This window comes from Arachis hypogaea, chromosome 13 (genome assembly GCF_003086295.3).
Source record: "Arachis hypogaea cultivar Tifrunner chromosome 13, arahy.Tifrunner.gnm2.J5K5, whole genome shotgun sequence".
NCBI lineage: Eukaryota > Viridiplantae > Streptophyta > Magnoliopsida > Fabales > Fabaceae > Arachis > Arachis hypogaea.
The window spans coordinates 28,789,677-28,808,507 of NC_092048.1; the positions used below are offsets into that span (position 1 = coordinate 28,789,677).

The window sequence follows — 18,831 nt, forward strand, 5'->3', positions numbered from 1 at the left end:
TCTTGGATAATAATCATCGTCGTCGAAATAGTTGCGTTTTTTTTTTAAAGAAATAAATAAGATAAGGTCTTAAGTTTGAATTATTAATTGATAAATGTTAAAGAACTATCAGAATTTATTATTTTTGGCAATTTAAAAGTATGAGATAAAGTATATTGTTAGATTATTAGACTAAAAAAACTAAACTAAAAAAATTGAATTAATAACTAAATAATGACTAAAAATAATAAATTCTAATGACCCTTACTATTTCTTTTATTAATTTTTAAAACTTGTTTTTCTAAATTTACAAGAAATACTCCAACATGCAAGTATATATAGTGGTCTTTGTTAACGTATATGCTTGTTTTACACACCTCTGTCTGAATTATATGCGAATGAAAGACGAGAAACAAAAATTCATAGCAAAATCACTAAATAAAAATGTATAAAAAGTTCATGAACAATTGGATTTTTTTTTCCCGCAAAATGACTTAGCTAGTCATCTCAATTTCTTATACATTAAAGTATGATGATGACCCTTTCTTTACTCCAGATGCTATCTAGCTTCTAATATTGTTATGGAAATTTGGTTAGCTGAAAAGAGTGTGTTGTTCGGCAATGATGAATCTGCTTGAAGTTGAACACCTCTATCAATGTAAAATCCAGGAAAATTTGGTTTGGGCAACATTTTCTCGCCATTTAGCATTAGAACCACCAATGACATATTCGGCCTATCTTCTGGTCTTTGTTGCACACATAGTAGGCCCACTTGTATGCATCTTATGACTTCAGAAGGGTTGCAATTTTCCCTCAATACTTCATCCAATAGTTCCAATGGCTTCTCCTCAGTCCACAATCTCCATGCCTAAAATCATGGTAATGAAATTAGTAGATTGGATGTCATACAAAAATTGACTCTTTAACTAGGTTGTCTAACAATTTTGCTTACATGTCCAAGTAGATTATGGTAGTTTTCAGAATCTGAAAAATCTCTATTTCTTTTTCCACTTAACAACTCTAATACTATTACACCATAACTAAATATATCTGATTTCTCTGAGAATTGTCCATGCACTGCATATTCGGGCGACATATATCCACTGAAAATATAGACAATTTGAAATTAAAGTAATACAAACATCATATGGAGAAACCAAGTCATAATTAGTAGGGGATAAGAACTTACTATGTTTCAGCAACTTTATTTGTATTCGCTTCAACTTGATCGCCTAAAAATATTCGAGCCAAACCAAAATCTGATATTTTCGGATTTAAATTTGTATCTAATAAAATATTACTGGTTTTAAGATCTCTATGAATAATCTTCAGTCTAGAATCCTGATGAAGATAAAGAAGCCCTCGAGCAATGCCGCTAATAATGTTAAAACGTTGAAGCCAATTTAGGGACTTTCTTCTTGTTTCATCTAATCAGATATGCATATTTTTTAGCATAACACTCATAGATATATGGGGTAAGTATGATTTTGGTCCCTAACGTTGAGGGCAGAATCGAAACCGTTCCTCATCTAATTTTCGACTTAGAATCGTCCTTAACGTTTTTTTTCGTATTAAAATCGTCCTTTTAATTTTTTTTGGACAAAAATACCCTCACCACTACCAACACAATTACCTCCTCCACCACCACCACCATCAACACCAACACCACCGCCACAACCACCACCAACGCCGCCGCCGTCCCCTCCACCCTTTCCCCTTCCCCCTCCCCCTTCTCGCCTCCCCTTCCCCCCTCCCCACCCCCACCCCACCCCCACCCCCACGCGTCCCCTCCCCCTCCCCGCCTCCCCTTCCCCCACGCGTCCCCTCCCCCTCCCCGCCTCCCCTTCCCCCCACCCCCAAACAAAAACAGAAACAAAGAAACAGAGAAACAGAAATTTAAGGAAAGAGATCTGGTTCAAAGAAATTCAAAGAAATCTACAGAAGAGATCTGGTTCAAAGAAATTCAAATCAACAGAGGAGCATGCATGAACGGCGGCGGTGAACTCTGGTTCGAGGAGATCCGAGACAGGAAAGAAGAGAAGGACGGGAGAGGGTCGCGGTTGATCTGGACATGAGAGAGGCAGCGGCTGCAGCGGCGGGACGACGAGATTGCGGCGGCGGGACGGCGGCTTCTCTTCCCCCTTCATCGTCATCATCATCAGAGTTCTGGAAGAGGCGGCAGCGACGACGAGGTCACGGCGGCGACGACGGAAGCTCCCCGACGCTGTCCCCCTCCCCCTCTTCCCTTCCCCTCTCCTCCCCCTTCGTATACCCTTTTCTTTCCCCACCCCCTCCCCCCCCCCCAACGCGTTTTCTTCATTTCCCCCCCAACACTGCGTTTTCGTTTTTTTTTTTAATTTTATAATTTTATTATTAAAATAGGAATAGGGGTAGTTTAGGAATAAAACAAAAAATTTTATTAAAAAGGACGATTTTAATACGAAAAAAAAATGTTAAGGACAATTTTATATCGAAAATTAGATGAGGGACAGTTTCGATTCTGGCCCTCAACGTTAGGGACCAAAACCATACTTACTCCTAGATATATTAAATTGACATAGAACTTCATACAGAAGAAAGGGTTCTTACCAAAAACAAAGTGGTCCAAACTTTTATTTGGCATGAATTCATAGATCAATATTTTTTCTCCTCCCTGAATGCAACAACCGAGAAGCTTTACAAGATTACGGTGTTGGAGTTTGGCTATCAATGCTACTTCATTTTTGAATTCTTCCGATCCTTGGCCAGACTTTTTTGAAAGTCTTTTAACGGCTAGTTCTTGACCATTTATTAATGTACCCTAAAAAATAAAATTGTATTATTAGAAAATCTTAAGGAAAAATAGAAGTCCTTGAATTGCTTGATTCTTTCTATCACCTTGTATACTGGTCCAAAACCACCTTCTCCAAGTTTTTTGTTGCTTGAAAAGTTGTCAGTAGCTTTAGCTAAGACTGAGAAATCGAATATTGGGAGATCAACGTCTACCTGTCTTTGCTTGTTTTTCCATATATTTCTTGCTAACCCTGAAGAATGGTTGCATGGAAGAAAACAATTGATAAAAGCTGAGTCAACAAACACATAAAACTTGCACAATTCCCCCTCTTGTTTACATGGCTCTATAATATGGCAAATAATATCCTTGATGGTGTTTACCTGGATATTTAATGAGCACTATGCTGGCACATATGATTAATCCAAAAATAATCACTCCAGCTACTACAATTGCAACATTCTTCTTCTTCTTCATGTTTCCATGTTCATTAGCTGCATTATGATCAAGATGCAGAACGATTACAGAACAGCTTTCGCAGTATCTCAATTTAATGAAGTTGGCATAAGTTATATAGTTTCCTTTACATTTAATGCTGAGAAAGAAAATATATTTAAGCAGCAATTTAGCCTTTACACGTAAAAAAATTAAAGGGAATATACTATGACAATTAACATGCATCTTATTACGTCACTAGAAAAATCTAGTAAGTAGTATATCGTTTTCCAAATATGGTGGTCTGATCTTAAGCAATTAAGAACTTCAATATAATTGAGGTAACTTGGGAAATTTCTCCCTAATAGAGGTATTGATGTAAATGAATCAAGAATGAAAGAAAATGAGTAGTAGGTTAGGAGTTAGTTATTGATTCTGGTAAGCAGTTAAACCAGAATCTGTTACAGGCAGTTATCTTGCCTCTTAAAGGTATAAGCTGCTAGGAGTAGTAATATAAATAGATCAGTGTGTAATTGTACATTGACATTCAATATTATTCAATAGCAAAAGTTCCATTCAATTCCGTTCAATTCTCTTGCTGCTCATATTCAAAAACTCCGCATTACTGAAATTCTGTAACTCCCCTTATAATACTTTTCTAATAAACTTACCTTTTTTTTTTTTCATAATTAATTTGAAAAGATAAAAACTTCTCGAGGCAGCGATGATAAATCCTAACTAGCTAATTTACATATTTCACAAGAAATCAAAATGGAAAAAGAGATGAAGGATGAAAAAACAGTTACCTAACTCTGAGTTAGGGACTTTGATGAAAAGGTCTTGACCCCTTTGATTAAATTGCCTCATGTCAACAAGATGATTGAACCAAAGTAGACAGCCAGTTCCTCCATTACGGATATCCAAATTCGCATACGCCGTACAGGAACAGTTTTTCAAGCATGACCTCTGACATTCCTCAAGATTCATTGTCTTATCAAACCATGAAGAAGATGTATCCGGCAATTTCATGTTTATGTATTTCGAGAATCCGTCTGTAATATCACACTTAGACGCAGTCTTTCTAACACAACCGTTAGACCAATGTGACACATTCCATTGTTCAGGAAACTTTGGAACATAACCTTTGAGGCACTCACAGGCTGCATCATTATCAACCATATTGCATACAGAATTTGAACCACAAAATGCAAAATTGTCACAATCTTCCAGTCCCCCGGATGTGGTTGTTTTCACCTGACCTCTTCCTTGTCCCGTCCATGTAGTAGTTTGCCAAATACCTGAAGGCATCATTCGATTTATTCTAAAAGTTGATCCGTCAAGAATTTCCGACTTATAATACATTTCTTCACCGTTAAAAAAGAAGTCGCGTCGAAACATATTGTTCTGCACCAAATATGGATAGCCAGTGAAATAAAGGCCATTCCAGGACCCTTCTCTGGCATTCAATACAACCCCCTTCATTTGAATTATTTGTGGATATCCTCTGGGATCAAATTTTATAGAATAATCTCCCCGGGCCGGGTCGTCGGCGCTTTTCCAGGTTGACAGATATCTATCCAGACCTGTAACTAAATTCAATCCAATCTTCATTCCCGGCATCAATACGTCGCCGGGAAAATCGAAACTCTGCCACAGAATCTTGCTTCCATCATCTGAACTTTTCACTATAAGATTTCCCGAATCCAGGAGCTGTGCAGTTGAAGAGTTACTGTTCAAGTCTTTGGTTGAAATGTTGGAGGACCAAACACTGGTGTTGGTTGTGCCACTGAAAAGTTGGAGAGTCCCATTTTCATTGAACTTTAAGATCCCGGATTTGTTTTGAAGGGGCTTTTCTCTGTTGGCTACCCACATAACCGTTTGGTTTCCTGATGCATCTTTATAAAACACACCCAAATATCGGTTTGTTGAAGTTCCAGGGCTGAAGAAACCAACCACGAAACTTCCACCAGCTGAAACCAATGTTTCACCGTCGCGAATAGATTGATTCATTCCAAAACTATCTATCGAAGTGGAGGGTGTAACGAAGAACATTAGAAAGAAGAAGGTAAGTAACATTTTGATATAACCCACCACTGATTTGTGTTTTTACGATCAGCAGATAAGCATATTCTTGATTGGCCTCCTCTTACGGTAGCATAGAAACTAAAAGGGCGAGGACAAGTTGTGTAGTATGTTCGGACTTCTGACTTGTGACTATATATATTTGACTCAATTATATAAAGAGTAAACTTTTGGTCAAAGTTTACAACTTTTTTTTATGAAAGATATCGAACATGTTACTTGTGAGTATGAGAGAGTATTTGAGTTATACCTCATTCATAATTTATATTTTATAATTTTATATAAAAAAGATTTAGTTATTTTATTTATTTTTATAATTTTATAAAATTTTTAATTAAATTTTTATATTTTTTTAATTGAATCTTTGTATTAATTTTTTTAATTAAATTTTTATATATATTTTTTCATTTAAATTCTTGCACTAGTTTTTTTACTTAGATCTTTATACAATTAAATTAATTATTATTAAAAAAAACTTAATTAAAAAAAATTAGTCAAAAAATCAAATTAAAAAATATATAAAAATTTAATTAAAAATTTTATAAAATTATAAAAATTAATAGAATAATTAAATTTTATTATAGTTGTATGTGACTTATAACTTATAACTATCAGTTAACAAGCACAACGCGGCTTGGAGAGTAATGATAGTAATGAATTATTATTATATTAGGTAAACCTTAATGACCGGGACAATATCTTATATAACATAATATTTATAATTTTATATATTAACGTTTGTAATTATATTTTATTATATTTAAAATTTTATAATTATTTTAATAATAATTAATAAATATTAAATAAGATAATTTATAACCACTGCACAAATTCTTTTCCTTCTCAAAAGAGGACGTTCCTCCCTAATGTTTTAAGCAAGTCTTTTTCAACCTCCTTATTTACCTTGATAAACCTACAATGGAGAAAACCATCATAAGAAAACAAGTATTCCCCCAAAGGTGAAGCACAAGAAAGCATAAGAAAAAACAGAAGAATCACCAATCAAGGGAGCAACCCACAAGAGAGGCTCAGGCGCCTATCCTACAACTAAGCTAAAACCTAACCTTTAGTATTACAAGCCCCACGAGGGCAATGGTGGCATGCCCGATCCACACACCGGTTTGTTTGCAATTGACAGAAATTTAAATACTTAAATGGTAAGAAAATTAAACTAAAAAGTAATCAAATGGAATTAATTAGAGTAGAAGAAAGTAAATTTAAATTCTAAAAAAGTTTGATAAAAATTAAAGATTAAAATAAAATTACTATCTTTGTTATTAACCACAACATAATAATTGTTTTATTTTTTTTTGAACGAAAGTTTTTAACACTTAGGTGGAGCAAAGAAGATAAACAACAAAAGAAAAAATAATTTCGATGTCATCTCTGGCATAGCTATCAACATGGATTATTTACCACACTACGCTGCAGCACATGAGAAAGTTTGAGCCACACAATCAACGACTCCTGTTGTCTTGCTTTGAAATATAGCATCATTTCGACGTAAATAAATGTTCCATATAGATGAGAAGAACCCAACTAGCCAAAACTTGCGCCTCTCTTTTTTCATAGGCATTGATCTCCAACTCTCAAAGTGCTCTTTTAGAGTACCGGGGGCAGTCCACACCTGTCCAAATTTCGAGATCCATGCACATCACACCTGCCAAGAGTACTCACAAGTAACAAACAAGTGTTGTATATTTTCAATATATTTCTTGCACAACATGCACATATTATCATTTTGTGGTAAGATTCTCAGCTTATTTAGCCGGTTCTTTGTATTGACCCGGCCTACCAAAACAAACCAAGTGAACAACTTGACTCGAGGTGGAACTAAACTTCTCCAAATTTTCTTTGTGAATTTGAATCTCAGAAGCTCCTCATCCAAAGTCTCTTCCTGCACGACCTGCACAAATGAGTTAGTTGAATAAACGGCTTCCTTGTCAAATTTCCACACTACTCTATCCTGCACTTCTACTATCAATTTAACAGATTGCAAGACATGAAGCATCTGGTTCAAAGTATCTATCTCCCATTGAAGTAGTTTCCTCCTCCATTGGAAGTGCCAAACCCACTCAATCCCATCCCAGAATCCGCAATCCCCAATTACTGATCATTTTTTGGTTTGAAATCAAGAAGAGTCTCGGAAAGAAGTCTTTCAACTTTCCCACTTGGAGCCATGTATCCTCCCAAAATCTGGTAGATCTACCATCCCCTACTTCCATAGCAAGGCCATCAATCATCTTCTGCCTTACATGTTGCTCTTTTATTTGCACTTGACATATGTCTCTCCACAATCCTCCTCTTTCTGGTAGTTTCTGAGTTGACAACAAGTGATTTGGGTTCAAGCTATTATAGGAGCACACAATCTTCTTCCATAGGGGACAATCCTCCTTTGAGAAACGCCACCACCATTTAAACAGTAAAGCCGCATCACGAATTACCGCATCACCCACCCTCAATCCTCCTAGCTTCTTAGGTGCCTGAATCATCTCCCACTTCACAAGAGCCATTCCAAGCCGTCCATCCTCCTTTTCCCAAAAGAACCTCCTCTGTAGAGAAATGATTCTTCGAGCAACTGCATTTGGCATCTTATACAAGCTCAAGTAATAAACATGCAGGCTATTGATTACCGACTTAATGAATACCAGCTTACTAGTCTTACTTAGGACCTTTGTTTTCCACAAGCTGAGTTTCTCTTCCACCTTATCTATAACCGGCTTCCAAGTTTTTACCAGCCGCAGATTTGCTTCTAGACTAATACCAAGATACCTCACCGGTAAGGCTGCCTCCTGACAACCAAGTAACTGACACATTCGTCTTACCCACTCCTGGCTGCAGTTCACTGGTATCAAGTTGGATTTCTCAAAGTTAATGCTCAACCCAGACATCATTTCAAAGCACCTCAACAGCCTCTGATAGTTTCTCATTGTCTCCTCCTCCGGCGGACAAAATAAAATAGTGCCATCAGCAAATTGTAAGTGTGATAACTCTATATTATCTCTTCCAACTAAGAGTGGAGATATCCGACTATTCCTAACCGCCTCCCTAATCATTCTGTTAAGCACATCCACCACTAGAACAAACAAAAACGGTGATAATGGGTCGCCTTGACGGAGCCCCCTCTCCATCTTAAAAGGTTTCGATGGTGACCTATTTACCAAAATCGAGATAGATGCAGATCTAATACACTCCCTGATCCATGCCCTCCAAGTTTTACCGATGCCCATCTCTCTAGCACAGTATCCACAAAGCACCATTTCACCCTATCATAGGCTTTTTGGAAGTCCAATTTGATGATCGCTGACGCCTTCTTTTTCAGTTTCAACCATTGCACAGTTTCACATGCAATTAAAGCTCCATCATGTATCTTTCTCCCATTCACAAAGGCACTTTGCGATTCTCTGACTAAGCCTGGCATTACACTTCTCATTCTTCGTGTCAACAATTTAGAAATAACCTTATAGACACACCCAACCATACTGATCGGTCTAATATCTTTTATCTACTTAGCCCCAATGAACTTTGGAGCCAACGTTACCCATGTGATGTTAGAGTCTATTGGTAGTCTCGCTGTCTCAAAAAGCTCATCACAGCAGCTGTGAATTCCATTCCAATCTTGACCCAACACTTTTTTATGAAATTCATGTTGTATCTATCACTCCCTGGAGCCTTAGAAGATTCACAATCCCAAACTGCCTCTTTCACTTCCATTACTGATGGTAACACCTCTAATGCTTCAGCTTCCTCCATCGCTAGCCGATTAACTAATCCATCCCTAAAGGTCATACTTGGAGAAGCTTCTTGGTGGTACAGCCATTTATAGAAGCATCGAATCGCAACTTTGATCCTTGCTTGATTCCGCACTAACCTCCCATGAATTACCAAAGACTTTATTCTGTTATTTCTTCTTCTCGCCAAAGCAATATTATGGAAGTATCTTGTATTTCTATCCATCTCATTAGCATGCCGAGATCTAGACATTTGCTTCCAGTGAACATCCTGTCTCTCATACCACTTTTCACAGCACTTTACTAATGCCCTCCTCCTTGCTTTAAGTGTACCATCATGCCGTCCACTACTAACCATATCATCCACCTTCTTTAATTCTTCCTCAAACCTCTTTATCCTCTCCGATATATCCCCAAAATGCTGCTTATGCCATCTACGTGGTGGTACAGATATCGCTTTCATCTTTTCTAAGAACTGTACATCACCTAATTTCCTTCATTCTTCCTTCATCATACTCAAAAACCCTTCATACGTGAACCATGAGTCCAAGCTACGGAACGGTCTTGGCCCGTCAAAAATTCTGCTGTCTTCCATAATCACAGGGTAATGATCCAATAACCCTCTTGGACCTCCTCTTAGACGCGTTTCTGGGTATACACAGGGACGGATGTATGGGGGGGGGGGCAAGTGGAGGCCTAGGCCCCCCAGCTTTTAAAAAAAAATAGTAGAAAGCTTAATCCAACCCAAATAAAACATAATAGCTTTTAAAATTTTTCAAATCCCTAAAACTAATTTTATTTCTTCACATTTCCTATTCCTGTGTTGTTTTCTCACAAGTCACGCGGCGCTCACCAAGTCACTATTACAGTGTCACTGCCATTCCCAAGCTAAGGTAAGTATTTAGTGTTATTTTCATATTTCAATCATATATAATATATTCATATCAAACGCAAGGTATTCATTTTATTTTTGAGATTTATTTTCTCTTATTTTTTATTTTATTTTTTAATGAAATTGATAGTAATTTAGTAAAAAAAAATTATTATTATTGATATTTAATTAATAAAAAATTTTTAGATTTTGTTTATTTATGTAAGTATATAATTTTTTGAGTTTTTTTTCAGGTAAAAAGAAATTAGAACATTTTATGATGAAAAAGCAAAGTAAAATTGATGCAATTTTTAAGAGAAAATCTACTGATAATGTTGGAGTTCAAACAAGTCAACCCTCTAATCTTATTTCACAAGAATTTCAAGTAAGTGAGCTCTCTAATCTTACTCAAAATATACATCAACATGAAACTAAAGTACCAAGATTAGAAAGAGATGTTGATATCTCTTTACTAGAAAGGGATCCAGGAAAGCGACGTCCAATTTGGCAGTATAATATCAATGAACGTGATAAGATTCGTAGAGCATACATAATAGTTGGGCCATACCAACCAACTAATATTAGCTATCCATCTTCTGGTAATAATAATCACCGTCGATATTTTCAATCTTCTTGGTTTAAGAAATTTTCAAGTTGGTTAGAATATTCACCAGAAAAAGATGCTGCTTATTGTTTGCCTTGCTACTTGTTTGGTAAACATTATGGTGCTCGCAATGATGGAAAAAATGCATTTTCAGAGTTAGGATTTAGTAATTAGAAGAAAGTAAACAATGGGGTAAATTGTGCATTTGTATGTCACGAGGGTTCTATTCCTAATTCTCCCCATAATTTATGTGTGAAATCTTGTGATGATTTAATGGCTCAATCTAAGCATATAGATAAAGTTCTTGATAGGCATAGTGATGAAACTATTGCAAATAACCGTTTAAGGTTGAAGACATCTATTAATGCTATTCGATGGCTTGCATTTCAAGCATATGCATTTAGAGGCGATGATGAAAGTCCTGGATCTTTGAATAGGGAAAATTTTATTGAGTTAATTAAGCTTTTAGCTTCCTGTAATCAGAATGTTAATAATGTTGTCCTTGAAAATGCTCCTGAAAATGCTCAATATATATCTCCCGGTGTTCAGAAAGATATATTGCATATCTTTGCTAGAAAAGTGCGTGCAATAATTCGAGAAGAAATTGGTGATTCTAAATTTTGTATAATTATTGATGAAGCAAGAGATGAGTCAAAGCGAGAAAAAATGTCTGTGGTTTTGAGATTTGTAGACAAGCACGGTTGTGTTCAAGAAAGATTTTTTGATATTATACATGTTTCTAATACATGTTCTTTGACATTGAAAATAGAAATTTCATCAGTTCTTTCTTGTCATAATCTTGATGTCCAAAAACTTAGGGGACAAGGGTACGATGGAGCTAGTAATATGCATGGTGAATGGAATGGATTGCAAGCTCTATTTCTGAAAGATTATCCTTTTGCTTATTATACATTCATTGTCTTGCTCATCGACTACAATTAGCACTTGTTTCTGCAGCCAAAGAAGTTTGTTATGTTCATCAATTCTTTTCAAAACTTACACTAATTGTGAATGTTGTGACTGTTTCTCCTAAACGTCATGATCAGTTAAGGGTTGCTCAAGCAAATAATGTTGCAAACTTAATTGCCAATGATCAAATTGTGACAGGTAGTGGACTTAATCAAATTGGTACTTTGCAAAGAGCTGGAGATACTAGATGGGGGTCTCATTTGAATTCTGTACGTAGCTTGTTATGCATGTTTGATGCTACTTGTGAAGTTCTTGAAAAAAGCACCGAAGAAGGTAATTTCTCCACTCGTGGTGATGCTAGTGCTGCTTATGATGCTATCACATCCTTTGAATTTGTCTTTATTTTGCATTTGATGAGAAATATTTTGGAAGTTAGTCATGATCTTTGTCAAGCTTTGCAACGAAAAAATCAAGACATATTGAATGCTTTAACTCTGGTTTCTACTACCAAGACTTTAATCCAAAGAATGAGAGAATCAAGTTGGGAGGCTTTCATAAAAGAAGTTATACTATTTTGTGAGAAACATGAAGTTGAAGTTCCTGATATGAATGCATTGCATATTCCTAGAAGAGGCCGAACTCGCAAAATTGTTGATCAAATTTCAGTGGAGCATCATTACCGTGTTAATTTATTTCTGGCTGTAATTAATACACAATTGCAAGAGCTTAATGGAAGATTCAACGATAATATGGTGGAATTGCTTAGTTTAAGTTCAACTTTAGATCCCAGAGATAATTATAAGTTCTTCAGTGTCAACAAAGAATGTGAATTAGTAGAACAATTTTATCCAGGTGACTTCAGTGACCAAGAGAAATTTCACATTAGAATGCAAGCTCAACATTATGAACTTGATGTTCCTAATCATGCTGAATTAACTAACTTGTGCACAATTTCGGAGTTATGTCAAGGATTAATGAAGACAGGAAAGTCTTTAACATATCATTTGATTGATCGTTTGATTCGCTTGGTATTAACTCTCCCTGTTTCAACTGCTACAACTGAGAGATCTTTTTCAGTTATGAATATTGTGAAGAATAGACTCAGAAACAAAATGGAAGATGAATTGCTTGCTAATTGTCTTTTGATTTACATTGAGAAGAAGATTGCTGAAAAATTTGACACAGATTCTATTATCGATGAATTTTATGATATAAAAAATCGACGTGTACCACTTTGTTAGTAAAAAGTACACATTTTTTTATACTTTAAATATATATTCTCTATCTATATATTTTTTTAATACATCTTACACTATAATTTATTTGCATATATTTTTTATATTATATATATTATTGGCCCCCCTATAACAACATTTCTGGATCCGTCCCTGGGTATACATCAAGCCATCCTAAAGAAACTAAGCTCCTATCAATACGACTGCATGACTGTCCCCTAAACCATGTGTACTTCCGGTCATTTAGCGACAAATCGATCAATTCCATATCATTTACCCATGCTCTAAAATCTTCTGCTGACGCTGATAATCTAGTCACTCCTTTCCTTTCTTCCAGGTGCAAAATTTTATTAAAATCCCCCAAATAACAGAACCGCACTTGACATAGCCCTGCAATATAACTCAATTCTTCCCACACTAAAGCCTTCTCTACTCTCTTATGCGGTCCATACGCCAGACAGATAGCACAGTGAAAATTATCTTTTACCACAATCCCTTCTACACATAGCCATGTATCCCCTTTATATTAGGTAGCCAATTTAAAAACCGCTTCATCCCAAATTAACAACAACCCTCCAGAAGTCCCGATCGAACTTAAAAACTCCCAGCAAGCTCTTTCACTTCCCCAGATACGAACTACATCCATTTTAGTCACTATCTCTTTCTTTGTTTCTATCAAACTCATCATATCCAACCTAAACTTACTTTTAAAATTCTTTAGCATACTAAATTTTCCAGCACCTCCCAACCCCCCTAATGTTCTAGGAACTGAAAATCATTTCACAAAATTATGACACACCTGTTTTCGAGTCTTTGGCCGACTCCTTCGAACTTTTTCTTTTTGCTTTGCCTGTCGCCGTTTCATAGCAATAGCTTTATTCTGCTCCTACAAGATAGCCATAATATCTTCCTCATCACTACACTGAGCACCTGACTTAACAGCTAGTTTCCAAGCCTCTTTGTTCTCTGCCATTTCCTCTTCCCAGCTCAGCCTTTGGTTGTCACTGTGAAGTTCCCTGCCAGAATCTGCGCCAACTCCAATCTCTACACCTAATTTTGTACTGTCGTCGTGATCTTTCTCTTGTTCTCTGCCCTTATTCTTAACCCAACCATCTATAACAATTTCCCCCTCCTCGCGTTCCAAATCAGTGTCGCCTCGTAATTGCTTGTCTTCATCTGGTTTGTTGTAGCTTGTCATTATACCGTTCATATTGCCACTGCCCGCAACTCCTACAACCTGGGTAGTAACAGCAGTAGTGGTTATTTCACTTGCTCCGGGTTGAGCGAGTAGTAGCAAGGGGGTTGTGGCTCAGCCCCTCTTGCTCTGCGAAGGGTGTTTCTGTCCACGGTTAGCTACCAAGACATGTCGGGGTTGGCTATATAATCGACAGATGATATCATCAGTCATAGAGCAGGCATACATCATATGCATATGTGTGTTTTGTCTGATTGTGCATTAATTAGGCTTGCCTATGTGATTATTATGCTTACCTGCTATATTTGCTACCTACTGTATCTGTATCCTACTTGTGTTTGCTTTGTTTATATTGCTTGTCTATGCACCAAAGTTTTGGAGGATTGGAGGAAGGCGGAAATTAGGGTTTAAGTTAGAAAGGAATTAGAAATAAGAACCTTAGATAACCTACCCTATTTATGGTTTTCAATTTATAAACTTTAAGACTTACATCTGAGTGTCGGAGTTCTAAGATTGCCTCTGACTTTCCCGGGACCTTATATCTTATGTACGTGGACACCTTTACTATATTGAGAACTCCCGGTTCTCATTCCATACATATATTGTGGTTTTTAGATGCAGATCAGGAGGTATCTCACTGAGCATTCTGGAGACTCTGTAGAAGCGAAGAACTCTAAGGACTTAGGGTTGTATTTTATTATATGTTTATATATGTATATAGATTCTCCATCTTATATTTTATGCTTGTCCCTCTTAGAGGTTGACTTAGAGAAACAGGTTGTCAGTTTTTCGAGTCCGGGATATTTTGGATTATATATATATATACTCTGGCCGACCTTTGCTTCGCATATCGAGCCTAGAGCTTGATTATATTTACCTGTTGGAATCCTATATATATATATCTATCTTTTGATTTTCTGTATAAGCTTTTCGTCTTATCGTTGACCATGACTTTGTACCTTCGTTTTTATTTATTGATTGTACCGTTTCTTTCAAGGCTCTTAATTATATTACTCTTGTCACATATATAAGTATTTTTACTGTTAGAGGTCGTAACACCTCACCACCTCTGATTTACGTCCTAGGCGTAAAGCTATGTGTGGTAGGGTGTTACATAAGCAAACGATGACCAACGACTCACGCCAGGCTCGAGGAAGACACATTGATTGTGTAATGAGAAAGAAGCGCGAAGCCGCGGACGACCAGAGGAAGATACGGTGGTCCCTGAGTGCAACGGATGGCAGCGACGCTGAGTCTTTCCTTGCGACGGTGGAGAGACTATAGGGTTGAGAGTTGAAAGAGAGTAGAGAGTTTAAAAATGAGGAAATCAGGAATAGCTCATGGGAGAAGCAGGATTTTTTTATCCCTAATTAGCAAACCCTAAATGACGACGTTTCACGAGAACCCGCTAGATCCTGGTTCGGTTCGATCGACCGATTCTTGACTAATTCAACGATTCAAAAGTGATTTTGAGTTGAACGGTTTTTTATACTGGACCAAACTATATTGGTGTCCGATTTGCAATTTGACCGGTCCGACCGGCTAATCTAGTTTAATTTTCAAACAATAATTAATACCTATAATACTCGTAAAAAAATAAATTAAAATAAAAAACACCAATTATGCTTATCATCACAAGAATTAACATTCAATTCTTGACTCAACACAAGACACACAAAGCTCACTTAAACATTGAAACGTCTTTTCAAGTACCATGCTCGACATAGTTTGTTGCTGCACGAGTTGACGAGTTCCCATATTTCATCAAGATCGGAATAGCAAAAAATATTCCACACAACTATGCATCCGGTAAGTTAGACATGATAAGAATATGCTAATAATTGGATAGGAAAGGTTGCATGTATTGATAACAACATGTGCTTATAATATTAGTGTTGAAGAGAATGGTCGGGTATAACTTAGAAAACCGGTAGACTTTCCTGTGTAAAATTGGTTATTTTAAGCCCGGTCTACCTCCAGTTTGATCATCCAAATTCTCCTACAAGTCAATCCATGTATTTGACAATGATCATCCAAAACTCACTTTTACACCCTCTCACAGTTAAAAAAAATAATTGAAATCCTCACCCTTCTCTTCCCTCTTTCACGGCTTCTTTCTCCAACGACAATACTCTTCCGCATGGTTACCTCCGCCACCGCACTACTATCAGTCTTCTGCCGTTGCCATTTGCTGTTTCGTTGGAAGTTTGTGCCATTCATCACAACTCGTTTGCTACATTGTATCGGAAGAATGTTACTACAATGGCCTCCATCAAAGTGTCGTTATTGGCAAAAATTCTAAATATTTTTTTTTTTGTCAATTTTAAATGTTTCTTTTCGTTAAATTTTAAATTTATTTTTATTTGAGGTTTAAATATTTTTTTTATAATAATTTTAGATGTTCTTTTTGTAATATTACAAAATTAATGGTGACAGGAAAGGCACACAAAATACTGTAGAAAATTGATGCTGGCAGGAAAACGCACTACGCGGTACAATTCACGATTGGTGGAAGAATACGAAGTGAAAGAAGGGTGACGCGTAAAATCAGCATTAAATTATCATTTTATTATTGTAAAATCAGGATTTTGTTATAAATTAATTAGCTAGTTTGTTAAGTTGTTGACATGAGGAGGTATAGATGTCAAAATGGAACTAGTAATAATCGAATGGATCAAACTATTGATTTATTGATTTAACCCAAAAATTATTAGTTGAATTGGTAGAAATGTTTCTATGTAAATAAAAAATATAAAATAGTCAAAATTCTAAATTTAAAATTTAAAATATATATATCTTTATTCTATTTTAAAAACTCAAGTTTTAACAAATTATAATCAACAAGTTATAATTTGGTTATTATTAAATAAGTATATAAAATTTTAATATTTTTTTATGATAAAAATTTTTTTAATTTTATTTTTATATTAAAATAAATATATTTATTTTAATAAGGGATAAGTATTGTTTTGGTCCCTAACGTTGAAGGTCAGAATCGAAATTGTTCCCAAAGTAATTTTGAATTTAAAATCATTCTTAATATTTTTTTTCATATTAAAATCGTTCTTTTTAATAAAATAATTTTTTAAAAGACAACAATACCCCCAACCCGTGCATTTTGCATTCCCTGCCACCATCGTTCATTTTGCATTCTCCACCATCGCCGCTCCTTTATTTCCACTATCAGCCATTTCTTTCCACAACAACATTAACAACAGAACATACATTCAAATTCAAGAATCCATTATCAACAACAACAGAACATTCAAATCAATAATAACACAACATTTAGCATTCAAAAAAAATTCATTCTGCATTCTCTACCACTGTCACCGCCCCTATTTCCACTATCAGCCATTTCTTTCCACAACAACAATAATAACAGAACATACATTCAAATTCAAGAATCCATTATCAACAATAACAGAACATTCAAATCAATAATAACACAACATTCAACATTCAAAAAAAATTTAAATGAACATAGAAATCAACACAAGCAAAAACACAAGCAGAAGGCAAAAGCAGAAAGCAGAAACTGAAGTAGAAACAGATGCAGAAGTTCAAGCACAAAGCCAAATCAACAAGCAGAAGCACAAATCCAACAAGAAGCCAAAGCAGAAGCTCAAGTAAAAGCAGCAAGCAGAGGCCAAAGCAAGAACCACCGGCAGCTCGTGAACGACGGAGCAATGGCGGCTGGGCAGATCGGCAGTGGCAAGAACCCAACTCAGCCTCAGATTCCTCTCTCTCCTTCGCGCGTCGCCCTCCTCGCGTCGGGCTCCCCTTCCCGGCGACGCACTCCACGGAAGCGGCAGAAGCATGCATGAATGGCGGCGATGTTTCTAGCGGCGGCTCGTGGGCGGACCGATGACGATATAGGTGCCGCGATGGTGGCGGCGGCTATGGCAGCAGCATCCTCCCCTCCACCGGTGCTCCCTCTCTCTTTTCAGATCTCCTCTCTCACTGCTCGTACTCGATGGCAAAGGACCCAATGGTGCGGCGATGGCCTCCTGCGACGGTGGAGGCCTCCTCCCTCCCCCCCCCCTTTTGCGTTTCCTTCCCCCCAAAACGCGTTATTTTTTTTAATTTATAATTATTTTTAATTAAAATAGGGGTAATTTAGGAATAAAAATAAAAATTTTATTAAAAAAGATTATTTTACTATGAAAAAAACATTAAGGATGATTTTAAATCCAAAATTACTTTGGGAACGATTTCGATTCTGACCCTCAACGTGAGGGACCAAAACAATACTTATCCTTTTTAATAACTAACTAATTAATTTATATTTATTATATTGTTATATACTATATGTATTTATTGAAAAATAATATTAATAAATATTATATAATCGTAAAAAAATAATTATATTATAATTAATAAAAATATCTAATATTTTTATTTATACATATTTAATTAATTTAAATATAAGTAAGTATAAAATTATAATAATATCTAACAAAATTATTGTATGTTTTTATTATATAATTAATAATTAACATTTAAAATAATAAGGAACAATATAGTGTGATGATAAGAAAGATATGTAAGCACAAAAAAAAATTTAAGTTCAAACCATATCTTTATTAATTTTAAAAATCGGTTTTTTACAAGTTTTGATCGATTCTAATTCTTAAATGATTTAAAAATTGAACCAGACCATTTAAAAATTCGGTTCATCAATTTTCTAATTAAATCAGTCAGTCTAATTCGGTTCTTATCACTATGTGAGGAGGTATTGGTTACCTAAATTTTATATATTTAAGTGTTAATTTAGTAACTAATTATTTACGCATAAATATCATAATTGGATAGATAAATATAACTTGTTAAAAAAAGATTTTATATAATTCAATGCACCATTTGACGTTTTGGAATTTGGATAGATTTAGTTGATTAATTACTATCTCGTTGCAACTTGCGATCATTGATTGAGAGGGAACCTTTGGAATTGATATTTGGGACTTTATACACCAAGTATGATGGCACCTATCTTAATTTCAAGTCTCTATGACTGTTT

The 18,831-nt window shown here is 35.7% G+C and overlaps 3 protein-coding genes across 5 annotated transcripts; 1 reads left to right on the top strand and 2 right to left on the bottom strand.

Annotated features, from left to right (window-relative positions):
- Nucleotides 1–398: 398 nt before the first annotated feature.
- LOC112733225 (G-type lectin S-receptor-like serine/threonine-protein kinase At4g27290) lies at nt 399–5,480 on the bottom strand. 3 transcript variants are annotated; one of them, XM_029291519.2, is made up of 7 exons: nt 3,991–5,480; nt 3,133–3,243; nt 2,857–3,002; nt 2,569–2,779; nt 1,169–1,211; nt 932–1,082; nt 399–847 (listed from the first exon to the last, which is right to left on the bottom strand). In XM_029291519.2, the coding sequence occupies exons 1-7, from the start codon at nt 5,258–5,260 to the stop codon at nt 539–541; spliced, it is 2,241 nt and encodes a 746-aa protein (XP_029147352.1). In that variant the 5' UTR covers nt 5,261–5,480; the 3' UTR covers nt 399–538. The 3 variants fall into 3 exon arrangements, with proteins under 3 accessions (XP_029147352.1, XP_025637902.2, XP_029147353.1); XM_025782117.3 differs by having other exon boundaries at nt 1,169–1,406; XM_029291520.2 differs by lacking the exon at nt 932–1,082 and having other exon boundaries at nt 1,169–1,406.
- Nucleotides 5,481–8,824: 3,344 nt separating this feature from the next.
- On the bottom strand, nt 8,825–9,460 carry LOC112733226 (uncharacterized). Its single transcript, XM_025782118.1, has one exon. The coding sequence runs from the start codon at nt 9,458–9,460 to the stop codon at nt 8,825–8,827; it is 636 nt and encodes a 211-aa protein (XP_025637903.1).
- A 1,285-nt stretch (nt 9,461–10,745) lies between these two features.
- On the top strand, nt 10,746–13,483 carry LOC112733227 (uncharacterized). The gene is made up of 3 exons (XM_025782119.1): nt 10,746–11,325; nt 11,430–12,409; nt 13,382–13,483. Exons 1-3 carry the CDS (start codon nt 10,746–10,748, stop codon nt 13,481–13,483), a joined length of 1,662 nt encoding a protein of 553 aa, XP_025637904.1.
- The last annotated feature ends 5,348 nt before the right edge of the window (nt 13,484–18,831 follow it).